At 48.5% G+C, this 27,548-nt stretch overlaps 1 protein-coding gene across 3 annotated transcripts in view; it reads right to left on the bottom strand.

Annotated features, from left to right (window-relative positions):
• Positions 1–27,315, bottom strand: part of DPYSL2 (dihydropyrimidinase like 2) — a 54,529-nt gene extending 27,214 nt beyond the window's left edge. Inside the window, exons 1-4 of one of the 3 annotated variants that reach the window (XM_033081042.1) lie at positions 27,226–27,315; positions 26,516–26,879; positions 12,558–12,646; positions 11,145–11,329 (exon numbers count right to left, since the gene is read on the bottom strand). In XM_033081042.1, coding sequence (XP_032936933.1) covers positions 11,145–11,329; positions 12,558–12,646; positions 26,516–26,866 — 625 coding nt within the window. In that variant the 5' untranslated portion in view covers positions 26,867–26,879; positions 27,226–27,315. Of the gene's footprint in view, positions 1–11,144; positions 11,330–12,557; positions 12,647–16,135; positions 16,565–26,515; positions 27,144–27,225 lie in introns of those variants that run through there. The other 2 variants (XM_033081041.1, XM_033081043.1) reach the window with 2 other exon arrangements.
• Between the last annotated feature and the right edge of the window lie 233 nt (positions 27,316–27,548).

The raw sequence follows: 27,548 nt of genomic DNA, 5'->3' as shown, positions 1-27,548 counted from the left end.
TGTCAGCCCTTCTCTGAGCTCAAAAATCCCAAATCAAGCAATCCAGAAGAGCCTCACACCTCCTTTTTTTTCTGATTGCATCCCAATTCTTCCTTCAAACCATGCTCTGAGCCATGGGTTTGATCTGGGAAAAGGAAGGACAGTGACAAAATTGCTTTGAAGGAAACTGCTCATGGACCTGATGCACCTCAGCAGAGGAGAAATCAAACAAAGGATTTTCTTCACATCCTGGCTCCAGCAATCAGATTTCAGCTCTGGGGATTTATTCCCAGAGGATTTTATTCCTGTTCCCTCCCCCCTGCCCCTCCTAAGAAAAGATACTGGAATAAAGAGATTATTCTGCAGAGTGACAGGCTGCACAGAGCAGCATTTATGGTGCTAATACAAATACCCAGGGACTGTTCTCCTGTCCAAATCCACAGCAAAGGCAGCACAAATGACATCACAAGTTGTTTTCTGTCAGTTCAGACCCAGTTTATAGGACCTGATGCAGAGAAATCAGAAGCTGGAGCAGGCTCAGAAGACTCAGACATATCTGTGCTCACTGATTACATTTTCAGACTGCACTGCTCCCTTATTCCCTCACTGATGTCATACAGATATTTCACTTGCCCTTTTGGCTGATTACATCCAAAATACAATTAACAATCTGAGGCTGGCTGGACACAAACATAAAGAATTCAAATAATAATTAATAACCCTCCCCAGCAGCTGGAATGGCAGCAGATTAAGGTCAGATAAAAAAAAAGGCTCCATCCCTTCCCAGTACAGGTTTATTGTGCATTTATTGTATCTCAGGAGGTCACCATGGCAGAGAGGGAGGGAACCAAGTTCAAAAGAGACATTTAAGTGGTTCCAAGATTTATTCTTTCTTTTAGGCATTACTCCACACTTGAAGGCCATGAAAAGAGCACACAGGACTTCAAAGCTTCCATATGAATTGGTCTGGAAACCTTGAGGGACTGGGATGGAGAAAAACCCTCAGTTTGCTGCCATGGCTTTCAAGTCAAGACAAAACACAAGAATTAACAACACATCCAAGGGGCAAGAGCTGATCAGAGACAGGACAAAAGATCACGTGTGGGGAGGCAGCTGTGTCCCTCTCAGGTCACTGGAGATGTGTCCTGCCCCTCAGGCTTTTTCCACTGCTGGGGAGCTGGAGCAGCTCTGGATTTGCATTGTTATCACCAAGTTTTGGATTCTCACTTTCATTTCATGGCCCAGGGCTGTCTCAGGGGTGGTGGAGATAAAGAGGAACTGCAGGGTAAAGTTGTTTTTTACCCCCCCAAAAATAAACTAAATGTGAAGAGCTCTGATGCTGTACAAGCAGTTTTTATTAACGCAGCTTGTGAGAGAAATGGGGAAAAGAAAACCCCTGTGTTTGCCAAATAAACATCTCCCCTGGCTGGATGAGGACCAGACACTTCCTCTGTGACTGTGACAAGGTGACATCATGCTCCAAGGAGGAAGCTGCCATCCATCACCACCAAACCACTTCTGCTCCAGCACTGGGAGTCCCCATCCTGCTCCCACTCAAATCCCTCACAGCTCACACACACAACTGCAGGGAAGGGCTCAGCCACACCCAAATTTTCACCTGGAACACGGTGGGATGTGCAGCTGGACCAAGGGCAGGACCAAGCAGCACATCTGCTCCTCACAGCCATGTCCTAAGCACAGCTGCCCTGTGCCGCTCTTCTCCCACTCTGGGCACTGACATTTCCTGCAGATCAGCTCCTGTGCTTGCTGAAATCATTAACCTGGCCCTAACCAGATCATTATTAACCAGAGCCTCCTGTGGCTGCTGAACCTCCTCCTCCAGCCTGGCCTCACAAGCTGCCTGCTGTCCTCCTGCATCTGTGGAGAACCCAAGGTTTGGGGCACAAAACACCATGCAAACACAGTGACAGTCAGCTTGTAGCAAACTGCTCTGGGGAACTCCCACACACCAGATCTAACTTCTGGTTTTTTCCATGCACCAAATCTTCAGGGGCAACTGCTGCTTTCTACACCTCAGCCTCATTTCCTGTTGTCTTGTGTTCCAATACAGGATGTGATCAAAGGTTTCTGTTCTGTCACCATCTGCTGAGGGTGGGGCAGTGATCCTGATCTCTGTGGGAGATATTCTGCTAATGGGCATCCATTGAAACCAGCTGGGGCAGTGTTCTTTATCTCATGGGATATCTCCTGTTCATGGCCATGGTTTATAAACCAGCTGGGGCAGTGTTCTTTATCTCATGGGATATCTCCTGTTCATGGCCATGGTTTATAAACCAGCTGGGGCAGTGTTCTTTATCTTTTCACAACCCATCCTTCCTCCAGCCAGTCATTTTCTGCTCATGGCCATTGAATCCCACTGTGGGACTGATAAAATTCCATCATCCCATGGGGAGATGCTCCAGCCAGGGGAGGAGCCAAGCATTTCCTACCCTGATCAAATCTGAGATTTGGAACATCAGAGCAGCCTTTCCCACTGGATCCCAGAGGAAAACCAGACCCTTCCACATCATCCCTGGAGCTCCAGAGGGAAACTGCACCTTGTCCAGGAGCACTGCTCCAGCTGAGCCACATCTGTCACTGCAGGAGGATGCAGCCACCATGGGATGGGACTGCTGCCAACACCCTGCCTGACTGACGGCTGTCAGCTTGGATTCTGACTCTGGCAGGGCTTGGGGTTGTTCTTTGGAATTCTGTATTTCTATTTTAATTTCCCTAGGAAAGAACTGTTAGTCCTATTCCCATATCTTTGCCTGAAAGCCCCTTGATTTCAAAATGATAATAATTTGGAGGGAGGGGGTTTCCATTCTCCATTTCAAAGAAAGGTTCCTGCATTTCTTAGCAGACACCTGTCTTAGAAGGAAATTCTTCACTAGAAGGGCAGGGAGGTGCTGGCACAGGTGGCCCAGAAAAGCTGTGGCTGCCCCATCCCTGTCCAAGGCCAGGCTGGACAGGGCTTGGAGCACCCTGGGACAGTGGGAATTGTCTCTCCCCATGGCAGGGAGTGGGATTGGATGGATTTTCCAACCCAAACCATCTGCGCTTCCATTAATAACCAGAGTTGCCCCTGGATCTGGGCAGGATGGCTCCATCCAGCTTTATTACAGAGTGTTTGCACTGACTGGTCCACAGTCCTCCTTCCATGGCCTAATTCTGCTTCTAAGAACACCCTGTATCTGCATTTTTCTCAGCTGTGCTGCAAAAGAGACTTTTCCAAAACTTCTTCCATTCACAGTGGAAAAAGAGACTCTGTCCATCAGGCTGACAAGTCCTTTGTAGCCCATCAGTAGCCAAACTCTTCCCTTGGGACACTAATGCTGAGAAATCTCATCTGAAGTGAAGAAAAGCCTGCTGGGAAGCATCATTAACTGACACCCTCCCTGCAATGAGATTTTTTTGGAAGCAATATTGGAATATTTGGACAGAGAACACTGTGGCACAGCCCCTGGCTGCTGGACTGGCCCTGCCTGGCTTTTCAAGGAGTCTGGAATCCTGCCAGGCCCATGAAGAACCCCAGTTTGGAGGCACAAACCCCTCAGTGTGTGGTAGTTTGGGAGCTTCCCCCACTTCCTGTCACCAACTGAGCTGCAATAATTTGGGAGGATTCTCCAGGAACTCCTTCCCTGCTGCCTGCAGGCTTCCAGGGAATCTCATGCATATGTAAAACACCACCACCAGTCCCCCAGATTCCAAAAATACCCAGCTGCACATATGTAGCTGCTTCTAGGAGCAAAAGCAATGTGGTGGGAACACACCCAGACAAGTGGCCAAAAGAGAAGCTTCCAAAAGCTGAGCCCTTTTTGGTGGGCTCTGAAAACCAACCAAGGCATTTCCCCAGTTAATATTTGCATGTGAAATCCTCAAGTTCCTTCTTTTGCTGAAAACAGGAAGCCAAAAGCACTTTCCTCTGGATCTGCAGCTGCCAAGTGGGAGGGACAGGGATTATCTCCCTGCTTCCAGGGCTGCCCACACCAGCTTCTCAGGTAGCTCTTCACAAAAATAATCCCTTTTTATTATGAGATAAAGCTCTAGGTGAGCTTAATCAATTTGAATTAAAGCCACAACAAAGCCACCTCCCATTCCAGATAGCCAGCATGGAGAAATGGAATGACACTGCCATTGTCACAGAGGGGTCCCAGCACCAACTGCAGTGCAGCAGGGGAAGAAAAGAGTTCTCCCAAAAGCCATAACTCCTAAATGGGGCTGTGAAAAGATTGCAGGCACAGCCCCAAGCTGCTAACAACTGGCAGCTCCTGAGTGGGATTAAAGTGTGCCAGACAGGAGGGGCTCATTTGTATTCCTCAAACATTTCTCCCTCTCACCAGAAAGATTTAAAACAAAAAAAAATCCGGTTTCTAAGAAACAGATGGGATCTATGAACTCTGCAGGCACTGGGGCTGAAGGAAAGAGGGAAAAAAGGCTCTGCTGGTCAAAGAGATCAAACCCCACTCCAAACCCAGCCCAGGTGGGGAGTCCTGCAGTTGGTTACAGCTTTTGCTTCTTCCAGGCTCCCCCTGTTTGCTCCCACGGCACCCAGAGCTCATTTCCAACCTGCACAGCTCACCCTCATTTTCTGCTGAGTCAAACTCACAGCAAGGCACAGGGTGACACTGGTGGGGAGGCAAAAACTCCCTGACAGAAAAACAGGCCTTCCTCTGCTTCTTTGAAGATTTTGTCAAGGCTTGAAGGAGATGAAGACACTTTATTTGGGCAGGTTTAACACACATGCCCTGAAAACCCAGCACAGGCACCTAATGGTGTTATATGAAGCGAGGTGGATAATTTCATTTTATTTTTTAAGATTTTTTTTTTTTCATCCACAGCAGACCTGGAGGAGACAACTTTTACACCTGCCCCCAGAAAAACATCATGTACATTTTCCATTGGTGGAAGTGGCTGGGTGAGACACAGCACATCAGAGATTCATTCCTGTGTCACCTCTAAGGCCTGGAACTTGGGGATGAGAGCACTGGACACAGAAAGCAACAATTTGAGGATTTTGGGGATTTTTAACAAGGGCATGTAGTTATAAGACAACAGGGGTGGCCTAAAGCTGAAGGAGGGCAGGTTTAAAGGAGGTATTAGGATTAAATTCTTTATTATAAGGGTGGTGAGGCCCTGGCTCAGGTTCTCCATCCCTGGAAGTGTTTAAGGACAGGGCTTGGAACAACCTGGGATAGAGGAAGGTGCCCTGCCCTGCCAGATGATCTTTAAGGTCCCTTCCAACCCAAACCATTCTGTGATTCTGTAAGAAAATCACTTCAAAGCAGCTCCTTGAACAAAAGAACTCTTCCCCACGCAGTGGGAAAGCAGCACTGCTGATCCCCAGCATTAAATGGAATAAGAGGCATTAAAATGGGTTATTTTCTCCTGAAATCCCTTTTTGGATGCATGGAGAAATCTAGGTCAGTCACATCTGCACTGTCAGAGCTGCTGCCACTCCAGCACTCAGAGCTAAGCCAAGCTCCAGCACGTGTGGAATCATTTCCATCCCCTCCTTCCTGCACAGGGGCTGCAGCAGAAAGGGGCAAAAACAGACAAAGGGACCCCTGACCTGCTCCTGAAAAAAATCAGTGCTGCCAGGAGGAAAAGGATGGGGAAGGAGGAGGAAAGATGGGAGAGGAGGAGGCGCAGGGAATGGTACAGGGGACATGGCACAGGATCCCCAGCAGCTCTGGGGAAAGAAAATATGGGAAAATAGGGAAAAAAATCTCCTGACTCAAATACAAACCAGGCTGGACTACAGAGGTTTCACAGGACTCCAGCCCAACACCAGGGCCAGTGATTCCACCTTTCAGCACTCAGCCAGCATTGAACACCCCCCAACACCACAGCTCCCCAGACACAGCTCCCACCCTTGTGTGCTCCTCACAGAGCCTGTTCCCAGCACAGAGAGGTGACAAACAGCTGCAGCCCAAAGGGTTAAACCCCCCCAGCACACACAAAAACACACAGCACATCTGAGCCCTGCACAGGTGCTTCCTCCTGAGCTCTCTGGCAAGGGACATCAAGGGCTTGGCAGATCCCCATGGAATCCCCCCAGAACAATGAGGGATCCCATCCAGCACTGCTGGGATGCTGGGAGCAGAGCAAGCCCCAGCACAGAGGCTGCAGGCTGAGCCTAATGGACTTAGAGGGGTTTAAAAGCTTGGGAGGAGGAGCTTACACCAGGGAACTGCCCAGCTCTGCTCACAGCCCCACTTTCTCAGGAAGGATTTTAAACCTGCCCTGAATGAAAGGCACAAACACAGCAGCAGGAAGCTGGGAGATTTAGGGTGAATCAGGGGCAAGAGTGATTTTGGGGGTGTAAAAAAAGGACCTGGACAGAGGAGGGACAGGGCAGGAGAGATTCTGCACCCCCATGTGGCAATACCATTACTCCATCACAAAGAGCAAAGAGATTTAGGGTAAATCAGGGCCAAGAGTGGTTTTGGGGGTGTAAAAAGGACCTGGACAGAGGAGGGACAGGGTAGGAGGGACTCTGCACCCCTGATGTCATCATTCATCAGAGAGCAAAGATTCCCACTCCCAGAAATCCCCAATAATGTGTGAACATTTTCACTACATCTCTAAAGAATTCATCATTTCTTTGGGGCAGAAGAGCCACTGCCAGAAAGAGAAAGGAGCTGCAGAGTCAGGGCAGGGCTGCTCCCAGGGCACAGTTCCTCTTTTATCTCTGGGTGCAAAGAGAAACAAAACTGGGGCTGGTGCCTGTGGAACAATGCAGGGCTGTGTACACACAGCCAGGACCTGGGCAGACACTGCAGCTCTGTGGTTGCTGCTCTTGGATGCAGAACACTTGGTTTTATAATTCCAGCCCAGCCACAAGTCCCTGCCTGACCACTGCTGTCACCTCCTTCTGTCTCTGCCTCCCTCCTCCTCCTCTCACTGTTCAGACTCCAGACCAGCACAGGACTAACCCTGGTAATATAAAATAAATGCACATAGTCAGGTAGAATAGGATCTAATCTCCACTCTGGGTTTAAACACCACCCCACACCCTCACCCTGCCTAAACCCCACTTTAAGCTGAGACTATCACAGAGTCTGATCTCCTTTGGGGCAGCTCCATTCTGTGTCACACTCAGATCAAAACCCCAGAGGTGAGGAATCACTCCTGAGTGCAAGGTGGTGATCTGCAGGATGACCTGGTGTCACCTCACCTGGAGCTTGGCTGGCAGCTCAAACCCAGCTCTGCTGCCCTTGGGAGCTCTTTAATACCAGGGGCAGGAATTAGGGAGCCAACAGCAGCTCATGTGAGGCTCCCCTTCATCTCCTGAACTCCCCAAGATACACAGGCTCCCCTCCCCAGCCTTCCCTCCCCGTGTCATTAGGGTAACTGCTGCTCAAGTTCAAAAGGCTGCTGCCTTCCAAGCCACCAGGCCAGAAAAAGCTATCATTTCTCTCACTGTAATTTCCCTCCATGATTATAACAGTGGTTGACTGAGTCAGGAGAGGCAATGTCAGCAGGAGATTTCACCCAAGGACAGCAGAGAAGGAGCAGAGTTTGGGAGGAGGGGTTCAAATGTGTGTGGGATGGAGCTCTCAGTGGGACATTAAACAGGCTCAGGATCACAGAGCCAGTAAATACACAGAGCTTAACTTCTGCATCCCTTCTGCAGGGCTGGCAGCAGAGAGGCAACCCTGCCCCTGCTCAAACCAGGGGGGTTTTTCCACTGATTTTGGTGGGGATTTCACCCATCACAGCTAATCAGCAACCAAAGCATGCACAAACTCTGAGAGGCCACCCTGCTCCTGGCAGGGATTCTTCCTTCACTGGGTTTTACCCTGGGGAACTCACCCAGCTCAGGAAAACAGGGGCTGTGTCTTGTGCAGAGCCAGGGCTGGGCTTTGACCATGCCTGGGGGTCCCTCCCATTTTCAGCTCACCAAAATTTCAGCTTCTTGTAAAGGACAGCTTCAGACAGAGCCTGGGAGGATTGCTCTGTTCCCATGGAACACAGGGGAGTTTAGGGAAGCAAGCAGAACAGGTTGGAGCATATCTGATACTCCTCTCTGCTTCAAAATTCTCTGTGGAGCCTTCTGGAATTCTCCTTTCCACTCAATGCCCAAACACTGCGTTCTGACATTTCAAAAGGGCGAGAATCCAAGTTTTTTTTTCCTGGAGCAGTGTTATCCTAAAAGCCCCAGGGAGGGCAGCTCAGCTGACATACCCACACCAATATTATTTTAAGGTGGGGACTGAGAAAAGGACTGTGCAAATTGTCACTGCAGAAAAACAAAGACATCACAACACGTCATTTCAGGCAAAAGCAACTCTGTTTGTTCCTTCCTTAGCAAAGTCAGCTGGAGCCTTGCCTCTGGCACTGCAGAAGGGAGAGACAGAAGGATCATAGCTGGAATTCCTGCTCAGATGGCCTCAGGGGAGCCAGCACAAAAAGAAATCAGCCCAAACTCCTCAGTGGAGCAAGCCAGGGAGGGCTCAGGAAAGCAAAGCACAGAGAGACAAAAGGGGAGGTTTGAATCCTCACCCCCAGCCCCTTTTCCCAGATGGGCAAAGCCTTGGATTGGAGCTGGATTTATCAGGTGCCACAAAAAATACCCACCAGGACCCATCTGATTCCCCCTCCCTGAGGCTGCAGGGATGAATTTAGAGGGGAACAAGGAAATGAGGACAAGGCTTGGAAACAACATTTTGTGCTTCCCCTGGATGTGTCTGCCACCAGAATTACAGAGGCAACATCAAATTTGATCTGAGCTGAACATGAGGTTCACCAAAGCAGATCCTCCAGGTGAGTTCCTGGCACTGCCAAAACTCAAAGTCAGAATTTTACCCACAATTTTTATAATCCAACCATCAGTGGGAACCTAGGCAAGGTTCTTGGTTCAATGTCACTGAAAACTGCATGCAAAATTAATATTTCCTTAAATCATTGTAAAGGAAACAGCTTTAAAGTGCCCTTCTGCACAAAAATGTGAAATAAATTGAGACATGGAGATGAGGAAGCTGTGTGCTCAAAGTGAGGGTTATGCATAAAGCAGAGACACAAACTAATCATAAAGAATTTGCTTAAAGCACTGAGGAAACTGGGTGTTTTTTCCATAATCTCACACCCAAAAAGAGGTGTTTTTTCCTAAAAAAGACTGAAGAACAAAGAGCTGGGTACAAGTCCATGGAAGGAGCAGATTCCCTTTGCAAAATCCCAGCATTTAGAACATGCAATGAGATAAAAATGCCATTTGCCCTGTCTATCACAAAAAAAATGCTGTGATCCACGACAACTCTGGGGAAGCCCAAGGGCCACCCACCAGGGCTTCACTGAGGAGAAAACTTTTGCAAATGCTGAAATTTTGCTCAGAAAAAGGTTTCAAGTCTGCTCTGGATCATTCATCCTGCTTTCCACTGCTGATGCCACCCATCAGAAATGTCTCTCCATCATCCCATTTAATCCCATTAGTCCTCACTGCAGCCTTAGGCAGATTTTTTTGTGGTTGTTCAGAGATGATTTTGTATTTTGGTGTCTTCATCTGAGATACTCAGGATGGTCAAGTTGAATCCAAATGGTTTTTCCCTGGTCATAAATCCAAATTATGTTCATTTTCACAGCTGTGAAAGGAGAAATTGTAAAATGGGGTATTCTCCTCCCACCTCCCTAACTCACTAAAATGTTATTTCACCATCAGTGAGATATTCAGGTATTACAGCCATAAAGGTAATAAAGATTTACACACATAAAGGATTTTAGGGGACTCTGCAGAGGTAAAATTAGACAACCCAAGTGAAGGGCCACTCCAAAAATAATTTGCCAAACCAATTTCTACTTTCAAAAAGTGCCACTGAGGGCAACAGTGCTGCTGAAAGGTCACATCACAGAGAATGTTATTTTGATTTAATTCAACTTAACAAGGAAGAACAAAACAATAATTCAAGTGTGAACCAGGTGTACTCCTAAAAAAGGCACAACCAACCAACCAAAGTCAATGAACTGAGGCTGAAAATAAAAGATCACTTCAGTGCTGTTGATTTAAACTGACAGCAAAGATTTGAAGGAGAACTGGGTATGAGTGTGCACAAATCCACATCCCCTGGCTGGGTGAGGTTATCTACAGACACAAACCTCACATTCTGAAGTGATAAAAGTCATGAAAAATAATTTCCTGGTTTATTTTAAGATTATTTCTTTGAAGCATCACACCAAGACCTACTTCCAGCCTCCTGCCAATCAATTCTTGTCCACCCACCAGGCCAGGGATCAAGGGCTGCTCCCAACCAAGCTCTGGCAGATGAGGATGTTCCAGCCCATGCAGAGCTTGGTTTGATCTGAGGAGAGTTCAGCTGGTTCCTGGCTGTGCCTAAGATCTCTTTCTACTCATGGACTGGACAACAGACACCAAAGCTGCTCTGAACCAGCTTCTTTTATTCCTCTGTACCTGAACTCTCCTGCTGTGCAATGGCAGCACCTCAGAGTACATCAAAGGCTGGAGATGCTCAGATTTTTCATCACCTCACACCTTTATCCCTCATTTTTATACCTGATCAGCTGCCCTGCAACAGAGGGGTTTGGTTTTGGTTTTTTCCCTCTGGCTCAAACAAGGTTACAAGGTTGTGACTTGCTTGTGGAGTTTTGAGATCCCTGCCAACATAAGCAGGGACAGAGAGGCTGCAATTCATTCCTGAGGCATTTCAGAGGCAGAAGGGAACACCAAGAGTGTCTAATCCTGCTGCCAGCACAGCAGTCAGTCTGTCTGTCTGTTTTATTTTGAGGTATTTTCGCTTTGCAATTCCCCTTTTTCTCCAAAGGAGGAGATGAGCACAAGCAGAGTTATGTTAACAGAAATCCTGGTGGCTACAGCAGATCCTGAAGGAAGTGGCCCAGTTTTCAGAGACTCCTGGGTGTGAGGAATACAACAAATATCTCTCCACAGACAAGGGACCAAGGCACAGGAATGTGGAGGTCACAGTGACAGGAGCAAACCCAAAAACCTGCTGAAGTCACACCAGCAGCAAGGGAAGACAAATGAAATGAGTGACAAATCCTGGGGTCCTGCTTTCCCACCTCTATTCCCAAAAGCTTTCCCTGCCAACCTGGCCAGACATCACTCACTGCTCCACAACAAGGTGACCCCCACAGCTTATCTGGGGAGGAGAAAAGCCCAGCTTTGCTGAAAGAGGAAAGCAGGCACTTACTGATCATGGTGGTGCCCCCAGCCAAGGCAGCCTTGGTCCCTTGGAAGAAATCATCAGCAGATGTCATTCCCTGCTCTGGCATCTGGAAGCGGGTGTGGACATCAATCCCTCCGGGAATCACCATCCTGCCGTGGGCCTCGATGGTTTTCACTCCCCCTGGCACGATCAGGTTCTCCCCTATTTGCCTGGGGAAAGAGGTTTGGAGGAGCAGGTCAGGCCCAGCCAGGTGAGCAGCCTGTAAACAAACACCCTGTGCTACTTAGGCTGGCTGCTGCTTTTTCCATAGAAAGCAGGGCACAGGATCAGGAGGGTGTTTTATTCTTCCCATGGAAGCAGTCCATAATAAGTGTGCAATTCCTTCAGGACTTTGGGGCAACATTAAAGGAATTAAGAGCCTCTGGTAGAGGCTGTGCAGCTCATGGATGATCACTGCACCAAGCCCAGCTTTACTGGGGCTGGAGTTTTTTAAGCAGCAGCTCAACACTTGATTCCAGCTCTCCAACAGCAATTTCGATGTTACCATTGGTTTGGGAGCACTGGAAAAATTTTTGCTTCTATATTTTAAATCTTCCTCTCTTGTGTAAGTATTAGAGTCCCTACACAAACATAAATTCAAGCAGATATTGGTTACCAAATTCCTGGTGAGACCCTCAGAGGTCTCTCCAGTCCAGCTCTTCACAGATCTATTTTTGAGCAGTGCAGTAGTGGATGCAATTAATTAGCTGTCTCTGGCTGGCTCCTTTAACTTTTAACCTTGATTAAAAAAGCACATGTGCTGGCTGTTTAGCCAGAACTGGAAAATTCCTTGTTTGTAACCTCTGGCTTGTCCATTTTTTCCTAGGAGTAATTTTCCAAAGAAATCTGTAACACATTTAATGTGCCAGGAACACATGTTTCAGGCCTGAAAACACAGAAAGAGGTCAGAACCTCTTCCACTACAGACTCCTTTTTTTTTTCCTTGAAGGGGGGCTGGAGTGATCCTTGCATCACAGACCAAGAGAAGTCAGCACTGCAAGAGATTTCCAGAGGTCACCTAAGTCCAGCCTCCAAGCCTAAAAGAGAATTAACTGTGTTAGGACGCTGAACCCTGGATTCAAAATATCTGAAGTCATAACTCAGTGAAACTTTTACAGCACAGATAACTTCAAACACATGTGTCATCTCAGCATGGGGCTGCTCACATGGCTAAAATTAAGCACATGTAAGTACCTCCTTGGAGCCAGCAGGGTTTGGGCCCAGTTGTTTATTTATTCAACACCCAACTTTTAAAGCTCCTTCACTGAACACCAGGACAGACGTGGAAATATTCATTTTTTCACTGCAATTTAATAGAGCTGTGTGAGATTAAGCTATTCCAGGCAATGTGCAGTGCATTTCTGTACATCCCCAATCCCACCATGAGGCTTCACTTACTTTATCAACCCATCCTCCATGTAAATGTCTGCATAGAAGGACTGGTCGTCATTAACTATTTTACCACCTTTGATCAAAAGACGATCGCTCTACAACAAAAGAAGCACAACACAAGACACAATTATTCAGTGGGAGAGCTGACAGTCTGCAGTGTCACTCCAGAGATGAAAGAGGAGGGAAAAGCAACAACCTCTGCATTATTCACCAGCACACATCAAAACACCAGTCAACTGCTGCACTTTCAACTGCAAAGATAAAATTCTTTATTGCATCCGCGAGGCCTTTCATCATTGATGATCAAAAAAAAAAAAAAAAATCAGGATGAGGAAAGAGGTGTGATCCAGTGGTTGTCTGCTCTGGAGCTTCACTCCTACCTGAAGCTGCCACCATCACCTGCAGCAGCAGCACCAAGTAACACTTGGAGGGATGTGTTAGAACCACATCTCTCGATTTTTTTTTATTTTTTTCTGCCGTGGTTGTACACAAAATTTCCTATATGCACCCACACAATGGAGTCACTGCTTGGCTCAAAGTGAGTCAACTGCTGTCAGGGAAATGGCCCAAAAGTCTGTTGCCAGGGGTTACACAACACAAACAAACTCCTCTGGTCCAATTCAGGGGTGTTTCGATGCAGTGGATCGAGAGCAGCACTGCAGAAGCAGATGGAAACGTGCATGTGTGCAGCAAATTAAGGCAAGGAGACACAAAATGGTTATTAAAGGCTCCTCAAATTAGAAGTCAGTTTGGCAGGAACAGGAAGGTAATTATAAAAAGGCAGTTATCAGGCAGTGTGATTTTATCCCAGCCCAGGTTACAGCTTGCTTCTGCAGGATTTTAGGTCAAAAACAAATGTTGGTTATTGGATTCTTTTTTTATTATTTCACAAGAGTGAAATCCACTGCAGAGCTCCTGGATAGCACAGATAGACGTGGTCCCTTCATTCCCCACATCCCAGATGCATTTTTGCAGCAGATGAATATTTAACCAAAGCACATCCATGTTGTGAGTCTTTGGTTTAAACCACACCTTTGGCCTCAGAACTGGGCTTGTACTTACTCTGATTCTTTTCTCTCCTCCTCACAAAAACACCTTTGGAAGAGAACAAAGCAATACCAGAACAGCCAAAGGCTGGGGAAATCAAAAGCTGGACTATTAACTCAGAGGTGCCATGGACTTACAGAAAAACATATTCAGGAATAATAGAAAAATACATATAAAGCATTGACAGGGGTGCTCAGGTCCTGATTCTGAGGTTCCAACTCCACTGGTGGAACAGAAGGATAAATCAGGCATTTTCCTAAATTCCTCATAATAAAGATGAAGGGTTGGAGCACCCAGTTCTCAAGTGACACGGCTCTTGTAACACCAAAAGGGCTCCATGAATTACATCAGATACTGATTTATACCCTTATATCCATCTTTTATATCACTGCTTAACAGCTAGGAGATGTAAAATCCATCTCCCTCATTTTTTCCTCCTCCTGCTGCAATGGAGAGTTCCCCTGGATAACGCCACCAACTTCAAATACAAAGAAACCCCCAAAATTTAAATTTAGGAGCTGCTGCAAATGCCAAAAAGCCTGAGTGAATTAATGTGGGGTGTGAAAAACCCACTTGTCTTTCAATACCAGCCTCTCCAACAAACTGTTTAGCTTTTCTAGAAGCACTGCAGTGTTGATGGCCACCTCCAGTGCAGGCTCCTTGTGCCATTAAAATGGAAAAGCCTGGCCACGGATGTCACCAGCAGCTCAAGTCTCACACACTGGGTATCAATTAGGCAAGAAGGGAAGAAATATATGTGAAATAAAGCCTGGAGCGTTTTAATGATGCTTCTGGCAGTAACCAGGGCTGCTGCTGGGCTCTTGAGAGGGCTCTGAGATCTGGATGAATCCTCCTGCTCATCTCAACCACCCTGGAGACAAAAGCACAGGCAGCTCGCATCCCTGCCAGGCCTGCCACCAGATCTGTGTCTGCTCAGCAGCAAAATCAGGGCAGACACACATCCATTATCCTCCTTTTCCCAGCCTGGATAATCCCAGGTTTGCACAAAACAGGAGCAGAATGTGATTTTTTCCTAGCCCTTTGCAGGAGGACTGGGTGCACAGAGCATAAATCAGAGCGTTCAGCCAGAAGAAAAATGCGTCATGCTGCTGCTGGCCCGTGACAGGGATTCAGCAGGAACCTCCAGCGCCCTTCAAACACAGGCACAGCTTTTTCAACTCTTCTACCATTCCTCTCGGAGGGAAACTGGTTCCCCTCCGCAGAGAAAAAAATAATTAAAAAAGAAAAAAAAGGATGCTCCATTTATCCATAACCGTTTTGCACAATCCCTGCCTTCCTTAAGCATTGGGATTGTACAATCCAGACACGCCAAAGCCCCGCTCCTGAGCTCCTTTTCCTGCCCCCGAGGATGAGGAAGGAGGACGGGGAAGGGTGTGTCCATGGGGAAGGTGAAGAACCGCTGCCAAGGATTAAAAACTCCCGTGTCCAAAAACACCAGCGGCTCCAAGAGCCCGTTAGCCGAAGATCTCTTACGTAACCCCAAGTTGGTACCCTCGGATCTGCAATACCTGCCCTAAATCGGCTCCCACAGCAAGGAGACCGAGGCAGGGCTTTATATAACGGCGCCTTCCCTGCTCCCCCAGGGTCGCACCCAAACCTGCGCCTTGCCAGAACCTTCCTGACCGAAAAAATATAATAAATCAGGCGATCCTGGAAAATCTCCAGAGCCAGCCCGGCGGGGGGATCGGGGTTTGGAGCGGATCCCCCCCGCCCGGAGCCGCCCTTGGCCGGGATGGGGCGAGCGGGGATGGAGCCCCCGAGGGCAGGCACCGACCCCTCCCAGCACAGGAGAGACCCCCGAGGGCAGGGAGAGAACCCCGTGAGGGGCAGGGAGAGACCCCCGTGAGGGGCAGGGAGGGGAGAGAATCCCGTGAGGGGCAGGGAGGGGAGAGACCCCGGTGAGGGGCAGGGAGGGGAGAGAACCCCGTGAGGGGCAGGGAGAGAACCCCGTGAGGGGCAGGGAAGGGAGAGAACCCCGTGAGGGGCAGGGAAGGGAGAGAGCCCCGTGAGGGGCAGCGAGGGGAGAGAACCCCGTGAGGGGCACGGAGAACCCCGAGGGGCACATCCCGAGGGCAGGGAGAGCCCCCTCCGAGGGGCAGGGAGGGGAGGGACCCCCTCCGAGGGCACCCCTAGGGCAGGGAGAGCCCCTCCCCAGGCACACCCGAGGGACAGGGACCCCTCCCCGGGCGCACCCCGAGGATGCCGAGCCCCCCTGGCGGAGCTCCCGCCGCTCTCCCGGGGCCAGCGCAGGGGCGATGCCGCCCGATCCGCCCTCGGCCCCGCTGGGCTCTGTGGGCTCTGCCGACCCCGGCCCCTCCGGCTCCGTGGGCTCCCGACCCCGGCCCCCCCGGCTCCGTGGGCTCCCCGACCCCGGCCCCCCCGGCGCTGCAGCACAGGAAGCGCCGCATTATCCCCGATCCCATTATCCTGCCCCAGCCCGCAGCGCTCCGGCACACAAAGGGCTCCATCCCCGCGCACCCCTCCCCCTCCCCGCTATTCCCCTGCGCTCCACTCACCGTGATCCGCGGAATGTTTTTCTTCCCCTGATAAGACATCTTGGGAAATCAACCCCCGATGTATTTATTCGATAATGTTATATATATATATATATATATAATTTTTTTTTTAAAGAGAAGCGCGGCGGCTGCTGCACCGCTATTGTCTCCCGCGCAGCAACTGCTCCGCAACCTCCCCTTCACCAGCGTGTAGATAAAAAAAATATTTAAAACCCACTTTAAAAAAAAAATTACAAACAGAACAATAATAAATCCCCCGAGGCCAAATCACTGCGATCCCAGGGAAGGGGAGCAGGGGAGGGGGGCGCGGGAGGCGATCGCTGCTCTCCGCAATGGCAGGAACGGGAGAGGCGCCCAGCTCTGCGCGTCTCCCTTTCTTCCCTGTGCCCGGAGCCCGGCCCAGCCCGGCCCAGCCCCGGCAAAGCCCGGCCCAGCCCCGCAAAGCCCGGCCCAGCCCAGCCCAGCCAAGCCCGGCCCAGCGCTCGGGGGCGGCGGGGCGGGAGCGGCGCATGCGGGCCCCGCCCTCCCTGCGCGCCGCGCCATTGGCTGAGCGCCCGCCGGGATGCAAATGAGCGGCGAGCTCCAGCCAATGGGAGAGCGGGGAACGCGCCGCTATGCAAATCAGTGGTGGGCTCAGCCAATAGAAGAGCGGGGAACGCGCCGCTATGCAAATGAGCGGTGGGAGGGGCGCGGGAGCGGACCGGGGTGTATCGGGATAGACCGGGATATGTCGCGATATATCGGGATATATCGGGATACACGGAACGCAATCCATCGGGACACTGCAGGCACCGCCCGCCCGGCCTCCCCGCTCCCACCGAAACGCTTCCCGGGAGCCCCGCGTTAGTGAAGCTGCAGCGCTGGGCGGGGCTCTGCGAAATGATTCCTTCGGGAGATGCCAACACCTCGCTTTATTCCCTGCCTGAGATCCCCGGGAGATGAGGGAATGATCCCTCCGTCCCTGGGGGTGCGGACACCCCCATGCATCTCCTGCTGTGCTCAGATGTGAGGACACCCCCATGCATTCCCTTCTATACCCAGATGTGAGGACACCCCCATACATTCACTGCTATACCCAGATGTGCAGACGCCCCCATGCATCTCTGCTACACCCAGATGTGCAGACACCCCCATGCATTCCCTGTTGCGCCAGATGTGCAGACACCCCCATGCATTCCCTTCTATACCCAGATGTGAGGACACCCCCATGCATTCCCTGCTGTGCCCAGATGTGCAGACACCCCCATGCATTCCCTGTTGCGCCAGATGTGCAGACACTCCCATGCATTCCCTTCTATACCCAGATGTGCGGACACCCCCATGCATTCCCTTCTATACCCAGATGTGAGGACACCCCCATGCATTCCCTGCTGTGCCCAGATGTGCAGACACCCCCACGCATTCCCTGCTATGTGTGGGCGTATAGACATCTCCATGCACTCCTTTCTACACCCAGATGTGCAGACACCCCCATGCATTCCCTTCTATATCCAGATGTGCAGACACCCCCATGCATTCCCTTCTATACCCAGATGTGCAGCACCCCCATGCATCTCTGCTACACCCAGATGTGCAGACACCCCCATACATTCCCTGCTGTGTCCAGATGTGCACACCCCATGCATTCCCTGTTGTGCCCAGATGTGCAGACACCCCCATGCATCTCTGCTACACCAGATGTGCCCAGATGTGCAGACACCCCCATGCATTCCCACCCCATCGCTGGAGCAGCAGGAACGACCCTCCCCACTCACTCCTGGGGCTGCCAACACCCCCTCCTCAAGGGTGGAGGGTTCTCGGTGTGGAACTCGCTGCTTTCCATCTTCTTTGTCCTACCCCACCCTTCCCGACGCTCCCAATTAGCAAATTTAGGGATGGAAATTATTTGAAACCGCTCCTGACCCTTTGTTTTCCCAGTCTGCCTTGTCCCACACCTCGTCCAGAAATCGCAGCCCGGACCCAACCCCCGCAGCCACCTGTGTCACTAACCTGAGGCTTTAGTGGCAGGGAAATGTGGGCTCAGAGCTACGCACCCGGGCGTGGGGATCCTCTCCGCTGCCTCGGGCCACTCCTTACTGCAGCAGTGCTGCCAACTCCGTGCTCCATGTTTCACTTGGAGTCAAATTTCTCACTCCCTGCACTCCAAAAGCTGGTACTTCAAGGAAAGAAATGCATTAAATGGCATAAATATCTCATTGTTTACAGGGCAGGGAAGGGAGGTGGGATCCATGGTCAGGCAGCTCCCTCTGACAGCTGTGCTGGGATTTAAGGTACAATACACTTTTTTGAGAACTCAGTGCCACAAATTCACTCCTGCTTGAAGGTTATAATTGATAATTAATGAGCAAAGACTTACCTTCTTCCCTCACCCATGATGAATTGCACACCACACAAGCTGCATCTTTGCCTGCCACTGAATTGTGATCTCTACATACCCCAACACACCGTGCACAGCCAGCAAGAAATGAAACCTTTGGTCTAGGAGAGCAATAAATCATTATAAAGACAACATCTATTCAAATATACTCATATCAGGACCTTTTGTGTTCATTTCTTCACAGGGAGCTCTAAAAAAGTGAAGTTTCTCCTGGCTACAGGTGGGATATCACACAAAACCTAGAGAGCTGATATGTCAATCAGTTAATATGTAAAATAACACAACACCTAGAGAGCTGATATATCAATTAATATCCAAAATAACACAACATTTAGAGAGCTGATATATCAATCAGTTAATATTCAAAATAACACAACATTTAGAGAGCTGATAAATCAATTAATATCCAATATAACACAAGACTTAGAACTGATAGATCAATCAGTTAATATCCAAAATAACACAACACTTAGAGAGCTGATATGTCAGTTAATATCCAAAATAACACAACACCTAGCTGATATATCAACCAGTTAATATCCAAAATAACACAACACTTAGCTGATATATCAACCAGTTGATATCCAAAATAACACAACACCTAGCTGATATATCAACCAGTTAATATCGAAAATAACACTTAAATAGCTGATATATGAACCAGTTAATATCCAATTAGCGATAAATGAAAAAGTGGTTCATTATGACAGTGACAAAAATAATAATTTGTCTGCCTTTGTAGGGTTTATTTTGATTTAATGATTAGAATAGACAACCCTAAATGGGTTCTCCTGAGCCTCTGATATGTGCTTGAAGAAGTTTTGAAACCTTAGCATATTTTTGCTCACAACATGGCAGCAAGAATCTACATCAGCTCTCTAAATTTAGACAGTGCAACTGTTCCCTTTTTTTTTTTTTTTCTCTTTGATGCTTGTTTCCCTCCTCAGTTTCATATCTGAATGGTTCCATGCCTTTTTTTTGCAGGTAGGAGAGTACCAGAGAGGAATCACACACTGCCCAAGGTTGGGAGCTGGTACCCACCAACACACCTAGAGCCCATCCCAGCTGCCCAAACACACCTATTTCAATTTTTTTATTATTTATAAAAGGCTTCCTACTGCACATGGGCTTAATTCAGAGCAGGAGTTCTTGAATGTTGAGTATTCCATAGTGATGTATTCCATAAGTTGGATCCAGCAGTGACTGGGGTCAGAAAGCAAAACCAATCTCCAGGTGACACTTAGCTTGTCTTTCTCACCACCTTGTTACTTCTAAGTAGTACAGAATGAAATAAATTCAGAGGTTAAAGGGCTGGAAAACCACAGCTGTTGAAGATGCAACACCTATGCAGCACCAAATTTTAAAAACTTCCGTGATTTGACCAGAATTAATCTCCCAGGCATGTCCCTTAGCTCCATTACACCACACCCGTACGCCCCAATTTTCTTTGCTTTTAGTAATGAGCTGAAAGGTTGTCAAAAAGATGTAATTTAAAAATTGCTGTAGTTGGCAAACTGACTTATTTAGTCTTGATCTGACATGAGGGGAGGTGATAGGAGGGGAGGAGAAAAGCTAATTGGCAATGTTGGGGTGAGGACAAGTGGGGAACAGGCTGGAATTCTTTGTGGTTGGTTCTGGTAGAGCTTGGAGCAATCTCCAGTGGAAAATGTCCCTGCCCATGGGTGAGCTTTAAAGTTTTTCCAACCCGAAACCATTCCATGATTCTCTGAGGAATCCCTCTGGTGAATCTCTGGTTTCTGCATCAATTCCCTCACAAGTTAAATATAGAAAAGTAACTCTGTGAAACATCAGGGACAGGAGTTGGGTCCTTTGTTAAAACAATTGAATTTCCTCCTTAAATCCTGCCAGGGCTGCTCCAGCAGGGCTCAGACATTGTGGGAAGTGCTGGCATTTCTGGATAATGCTGATGCACTTTGTCTATTAATGCACACAGGGGGCTCAAATTCAAGGTGTCACATTCTTGAGCACTGCCTAATCAATGCTAATGAAAAGAAGGACAGGATTGTCCCTGGCAAATCCTCACATTTCAGATATTTGGGGCAATATTGGCTCATCCTTGCCCTTCCTGCCCAGCTGTTGCACACTTCTTGTGAGGCTCTTGGCAGCAAAAATTTAATTCATGCTAAAGGAACATATATATGCCTAAATTTATATTTAAATTTATATCCTGCAAAGATCTAGAGGGAAAATGGCACGGGAATATGAGAATCTCTGTGCAGTGATAATCTATGTTAAAATCATCAAAATAAATCTATGCTGGAATAAATCAGCACAGTGGAAATCAATTTACATCAACTCTGAATCTTAACTCACAGATTCTGTGAAATACCATAAAGGGCTTGGAAAAGAATTTTACTCCCACTGTGGATCAGTGGATGGCTGGGAAAAGATGTGTTAAAATTTTAGTGGAATTTTAGTGTAATGGCAACAAAGCCCACAGAATTCCAGCAACACCCAAATTGCTTCTACTCCTACTGAACACTTAAAGGTGTGTCCACAATGGCATTCTGCCATGAAATTAAAAACCTGCAAATGGAAATATCCATTTTAAAGCTTGAATGAAAAGAGGGATCAGAGATGGGTTTAAATAAGCTGGGCCAAAAGAGCTTTCAGGAGTTCACCCATCAGGCCCTAATATTCTGTCATGATCCTGCCAGTGCCAATTGTTGCATCAGCTCCAACTCTCATTGATTTTAAAGGATTTTTCCTCTCTGGAGGAGTTTCTGCTCCCAAGATCCAGGAACCACTTAGGAAGTGCAGGGAGGATTAAATCCAGGCTGATACATGCAGGACTTACATCTGTCCTTCCCAAAAGATGGTGAAAGAACTGCCCATTATTAATGGTTATAAATTAAATTACTGAGGGAAGTTGTACTTGACAGTGGGCATCTCTTGTTTTATTATCTTCCAGGAGAAAACTAAAATTAAGATTAAAATGCATGGGTTAGAAATGACCATGGAGGTCAAACATGTTACTATGAGGAGATAAAGATCATAAAATTTCTCAGAGAAACAGCCTGAATTTTTTTGTTTTTTGTTTTTTTTTTTTGTATACAGATTATCCTATTTTATAAGAGTAAGATTCACTTTCTAGCCACACAAACTGATCAATCAAAATGTACATTCGATCTGCAAATTAAAATTAACCTTCCAATTGATTTTCTTTCTTTTAATATCCAGAGAACCCTTCAAAATAGCATCTTAAGAAGGCTGTTAGTGTTGGAGCATATTTCTTAGAGGAAATGTCCTGAGCACCATGATGTGAATTGTCCTTAAACAATCCCAGCAGAGTTAATTCCCCATCACACACCCAGGAACAAGCCAGGCTCTCTTCAGGGTTCTAGACAGGGATTGTTCTGTCAGAAAAAAAAAAAAAAAGTGCTATTCACTCCAAACCTCCCACAGCCACATCCTGCCTGAGCTGCACTACAGCTAAATGCAGAATTTCTGGAATAGAAGCATGGGACATTCAGGCCTTGCTGTCACTGCCTCTCCCTGTCACCTTCTGGCACCTCCAGGCCCATGGGAGCCACGAGCAGGGGTTGGTTTTAATGATTGAACATTTTTTTTACCATTAAAATTCTTTCTCCTTCCCCAAAATCCTACAGGGCAGAGCCACTGCTGTGCCTGTTCTGCTTTGCCTCCCTCTGAGCTGCAGGGTGATCATGACTCAGGGGAAAAATGGAATTTTGTCCTCTGTTCTCCCACCCTGAGACTCACTGCTGCTCCCTGGGAGGGGAGGACAGGACAGGACATTGATGGGCAGAGGAATTTGGGGTTTGGTGGTTTCTGCTCCCAGATGCTGCTGTTTTATCAGCTCAGAGAGTTCATGAGAACACACACCCCCAACCTCACCTGAACTTGGCTGACAACATCATTTCCCAGCTTTAAAACAACACCCAGATTTGATGTGCCACAAGACAGGTAAAAAAAAAAAAAAAAAAAAAAAAAAAAAAACAGATAAAAAAGCTCAGGTTATAAATCTCAGGTAAAAAACTTCAGGTAATAAACCTCAGGTAAAAAACCTCAGCTCAGCACCTGCTCAAAGCAGATGGGGTCTGTTCAGTGATGCCCAGGCTGGTGGCACGAGGGTGGCACACCCCAACTGCCACTCCCATGTGCCACAAATTGCATTTATCCCCAGGGATAAAAGCTGGATCAGCTCCAAGCTGAGCAGGCAGATCTGGCTCCAAGTGTTTCAGTTTTCCCATCAAATCTTAACCCAAATAATGCATCAAAACTTCCTGCTCATTCCTGCATGGAAGTGTGGTGTTCTATAAATTCTGCATATCAAACCACTCAACAAGACACCCACAGGAGGTTTGGAACAGCAGTGGTGCAGAATTATGGCTTTCAAAAGAAGTTAAGAGAACTTTGGCATTTTTAATTTTAAAATATTAGTTTTTTTCCCCCCAAACCATCCTGACCCACTGGAAGGACATGCAAGTCATCCTCCCTCATGATTATTTTTGCAAGCAATGATTGTCAAAACAAGGCTAGCAGAACTGCAGGCATTGCAACAAATTGAACTCAGGACTGCATTTCCAGCTGTCTGGAACAGCTCCTTTGTTTTGGACAACAGTTCCATTAATGTTCCAGAGTCTGTGATTATTTGAGCTCTCAACAACATCCTGTTATTCATTATTTCTCTCCAGGAATGAACAACCACGATCCTGAGAGCTTTGAGGTTTTAGGAAGAAGTCCAGTCATGTTGTAAGCTTCATGACAGTGTTTTGCAAGCAACTTCTCTCCTATCAATTCTAAAATAAAAACATTTTCCTCCTGCCTGTTTATTCATTGCTGTTATTTGTTATTTGTTGGTTTAGAGCAGCAGTTTACACACAGTGCTCTGTGCTTCCCAAAGGGCCAGGAACTGTTTTGAGGGAGGCAAAAAAGGAATGTAGAGATGCACAGGGGACACACCTGAACCACTGGAGTAACAACAAGATCATAAATGGAGAGAAATCTGGGATCCCAGCTCCTGACCTGGTGTTGAAGGCTCTGAGCAGCTGCTCAGGCTCTCCTTGCAAACCAGATTAAACCCTTGTGATCTCTCTTGCAATTAAACCTTGCTTTTCTCTGTAGATGTTCCCCACAACAGTCTCTGTCCCAAAACTATCAACAGGTGAGAAAGACAAAAGGAAGAGCAATGAGAGAGAGAAATGACCCAGCTCAAGCAATCAACGGCCAAAGTTTTTCAAACCCCAAATTAATGCCCCTCACTCAAGACTGCTCATGTAAGGAAAAGGGGAATATTGCCCTGGGATGCCATTCTGCAGAACCTTCCAGCTTCTGCACTGACTGGAAAGCAGAGCTGGGAAGGGGCTGGAGAACCAGGAGGGGCTGGGAGAGCTGGGAAGGGGCTGGAGAATTCCTGAGGGAGCTGGGAAGGGGCTGGAGAATTCCTGAGGGAGCTGGGAAGGGGCTCAGCCTGGAGAAAAGGAGGCTCAGGAGGGACCTTGTGGCTCTGCACAAGTCCCTGCCAGGAGGGGACAGCCCCAGGTCGGGCTCTGCTCCAGGAACAGGGACAGGAGCAGAGGGAACGGCCTCAGGCTGGGCCAGGGGAGCTCAGGGGGGACAGCAGCAGGAATTTCCCCATGGAAAGGGGGCTCAGGGATTGGAAGTGCCCAGGGGGGTAAATCCCACTGCAGAAAATGATCTTGCAGGTGCACAGCAAGGACCAAGGTGGGGGATTGGGCTCATTTAAGGAACCCCACATCTGGAGATGATGTTCTTGGGGTTCAGCAGCTCCAGAAACAGGAACAGCCCAACAGGGGAGATGAGGAAGTTCAGACAGAGAACAGAAGCACAGCCAGCTCTCCCAGGGCTGGCAGCTGCCAGCAGCAGAGCTTGGCTCCGAGCTCAGCTGCAGACCTGTTGATTTGGCCACCAGAGATGGAGCTGCAAACGCTGCTGGAGCTGAGGCTGAGCCTTCCTGGTGCCTCTAGATGATCCTAACCCTGAATGATGAGGCAGCACAGCCCAGGGCAATCCATAATAAATGGCTGCAGAATGTCCCAGGCAGGACAGGCACATGGGGATTGGATTGCCCTTATCTTGCCCCACAGAACAATATATTGTCATTTAATGTGGAATAATTACATCCCCTTTTTTATCCTCTTGACAGCTGAGACCTCAGAGAAAAATATAAAAAATGGCTTGTCCATGTTGTTTTGTTAACTGTTTCAAGAGGGATTAAGACAAGATCTTTCTATAAGTGACAGAAAGGATGAGTGAGTTTTAAACCCATAAAGCCAATTTTACTTGCTGAGCATTTAACCATTCCAAAGCTAAAACATTCCTGCAATAAATTCCCAATCCATAGCATGACATTTATCCCAAGAGACTGCACTCACCCAGTGCTCACCAACCCCCACAGCACCATCCATGGACATCAGTGTTAAGCAAAGCTAATGAGAAACAACTCAAATGTTTTGTACCATCCCATTATTTCATCAAGAATCTTTAAAAATAGAATCAAAAAACACACTTAAAAATTATTAATATTCTCAGTGGATTCTGATTTTCCACAATGTCATACTGAAATTTTTATTACACTGGTACCATTTAATCAGAAAAAAATTGATCTTTTCAGAGTCAATGTATATCCTGCTTATATTTATGTCCCAGAGGACATCAAAATTAGCTCTTAAAATGTCATGAATTGCAGAACCTTTGACTGCCCAAAATGAAAAAACCCTTTATTCTCGAAATGCACCTTGATTCATCCAACAAGACTAATTAATCATGGGAAGTTACTCCATTAACAGAGCCTCCAGGGCAAACTTCAGGCAGCTGTAGTGGCAGGTTTTTGTTTGGGTTTGGAAAACCAGGTTTGCAGCAGCGTGGAGCACATGCTCCTCCTCACTAGGGCTGGTGTGTGGGAATTCTGAAAATCTGTGCCTGCCTTTGTGAGCCCTTTGTAGCAGCAGTGTTCATGTGGAAAGGTGGCTGGATGGAGCCCTTGGGGTGGATGAGTCTCTGGTTTATATCTTATATCTAATACATTTTATTAATTTCTATTTTTCTATTATACTTCATGTTCCTGAAAGCAGAAGAAAGTGGTGGACAAGGCCACATTCTGAATTCCAGGCCCAGCACACACAATCCATATCAGAATTAAAAACCAGAAAGCACATCCTAGCAACAACTCCCAGAGGAAAGGGCTGCTCTGCACCCAGAGATTAACTCAGAGAAACTCCTGCCCTATGCCAGGAGTTCAGCAGGCTGCTGCTGGGTGCTCCATTCATTCATTTCTGCTCTGCCAGCATTGTCAGGAGTGTGCACCCACTGTTTCCTGCCTCACAGCTGAGTAAAGCTGCTTTAAATCGATTTATTGAGGAAATTGGATGGGCACGGTCAGGCAGATCTATGGGTGCAGTGGGTTTTGCCTCTGGAAGGGGATGGGCTTTATCACACCCTGACAAATCCCGAGAATGAGAAGTATCTGCAGCAGTCTGAAAATCCTGGGAGGAGTTCTGGGCTGCTACGAGGATGCCACGTTCCTGTGAAAGTCCCGAGTCCAAAATTGCCCCTGAAGGTGGGCAGTGAAATGCATCTCCCGGGGCAGAACCCGCCGGGATTCGATCCCTAGGTGGAGGCTCATTGCTGCTCCTCTGCTCAGCATCACGTTTGTGCTCCGTGAGCTGCATTCCCTGCCTGGGTGGGGCATTTCCCTACCTCCCAGCCGGGGGAATCGCCCAACAAACAAAAAAGTCGCTGGTTCTGCCCAGGCTGGAGGGCAGGGCGGGGTGTTTGTGGGTGTGGGGGCTCTTCTTTCTCCTTGTGCCCCCCTCTCGCAGGGCTGGAGGGAGCACAGGGACAACGAGGGGGATGTGCCGGGGATGCTGAGCCCAGCAAGGCTCGGGGAATGCAGGCACATAAAAGGCAGAGGCTGCAGGTGGAGAGGATCGCGTGCTCCAGCTCACCGCGCACAATATATATAAATATATATATAAATACATCTCTATACATGCACCCACCTTGTCATTCAGGTTCTGCAGCGCCTCCTTGCCCGTGGCACTCCTGATCTCCACCTTTCTCCCGAATTCAACAGATGGTTCCCCTCCCTTCCCGCTCTGCTTGGAATAGACGTTGGGAGCATCCGGACCCAGGTGGGCAACATCCTTCTGCTTGGCCACCACTTTGTTACACCCGCGGCCCACCGACAGCGAGTCGAAGTCGATGGTCTTGTTCTCCAGGGATCCTTCCACAGGGCAGAACATGCCACAGAATTTCTGCCGGGGCTTGGGACTGCCCGAGCCCAGGTTTTTGAAGAAGGCTGGCACTTCTTCTTCCTCGCCCTGCCGCCCGTTCTGCTTCCTCTCAGCCATGGTTGGGGTCTGCCTGCTCGGGGGGAATAACAACAGCGGTAACCAGGAGGATCCTGCACACACACACACTACACACACGGATACAAGAGGTGGGGGAGAGGAAAGATGGAAAAGAGACGGATCTGGGTCCTAGAGATCCGGCAACATCAGCAGCAAAGGGCTGTGCCCGGCAGCTCCCCCGGCCCCATCGGCACCAGCCTGTGGCTCGCTCTCTGCCTTTGATGCAGCGCAAAGTTGAGGCGAGGATGGGGCAGATCCTGCTGCAATAAAGGGAGGAGGCTTCAAGTTCCCAGCAGCCAGATGGGGAGGGAGGGAAAAGGAGAGATAGAGAGGGAAAAAAAAAAAAAAAAAAAGCTCACTCTGCAGCAGAAACTGAGGACTGCTCCGGAAGTGATGCGAGTGGTGAACTGGCAAATGGACTCGATCAGGTTGGAGCAGCAGCCCCCATCACACCCACCCTCCCTCTCCCCCTCCCCTTCCAGGCGTGCGGATCTGGCAGCTCCAGGAGCTGATGGGGACCCGGCTCCTCCTCCCCTCCGGCTGCTCCCAGGGTAGAAAGGGGCTCTGCTGAACCTCCGTGCCCCTCTCCCTCCCCCCGGGCTGCCCCCTGCCTCCCCGAGCCCGGCAATGGTGCAGTGCTCCGGGAATCCCATTGTTCCTGACTGCCAGCGCCGCGGGGCCG

Source organism: Catharus ustulatus, chromosome 27 (genome assembly GCF_009819885.2).
Source record: "Catharus ustulatus isolate bCatUst1 chromosome 27, bCatUst1.pri.v2, whole genome shotgun sequence".
In the NCBI taxonomy this organism is placed as follows: domain Eukaryota; kingdom Metazoa; phylum Chordata; class Aves; order Passeriformes; family Turdidae; genus Catharus; species Catharus ustulatus.
This window is presented reverse-complemented; position numbering and strand designations above follow the sequence as displayed.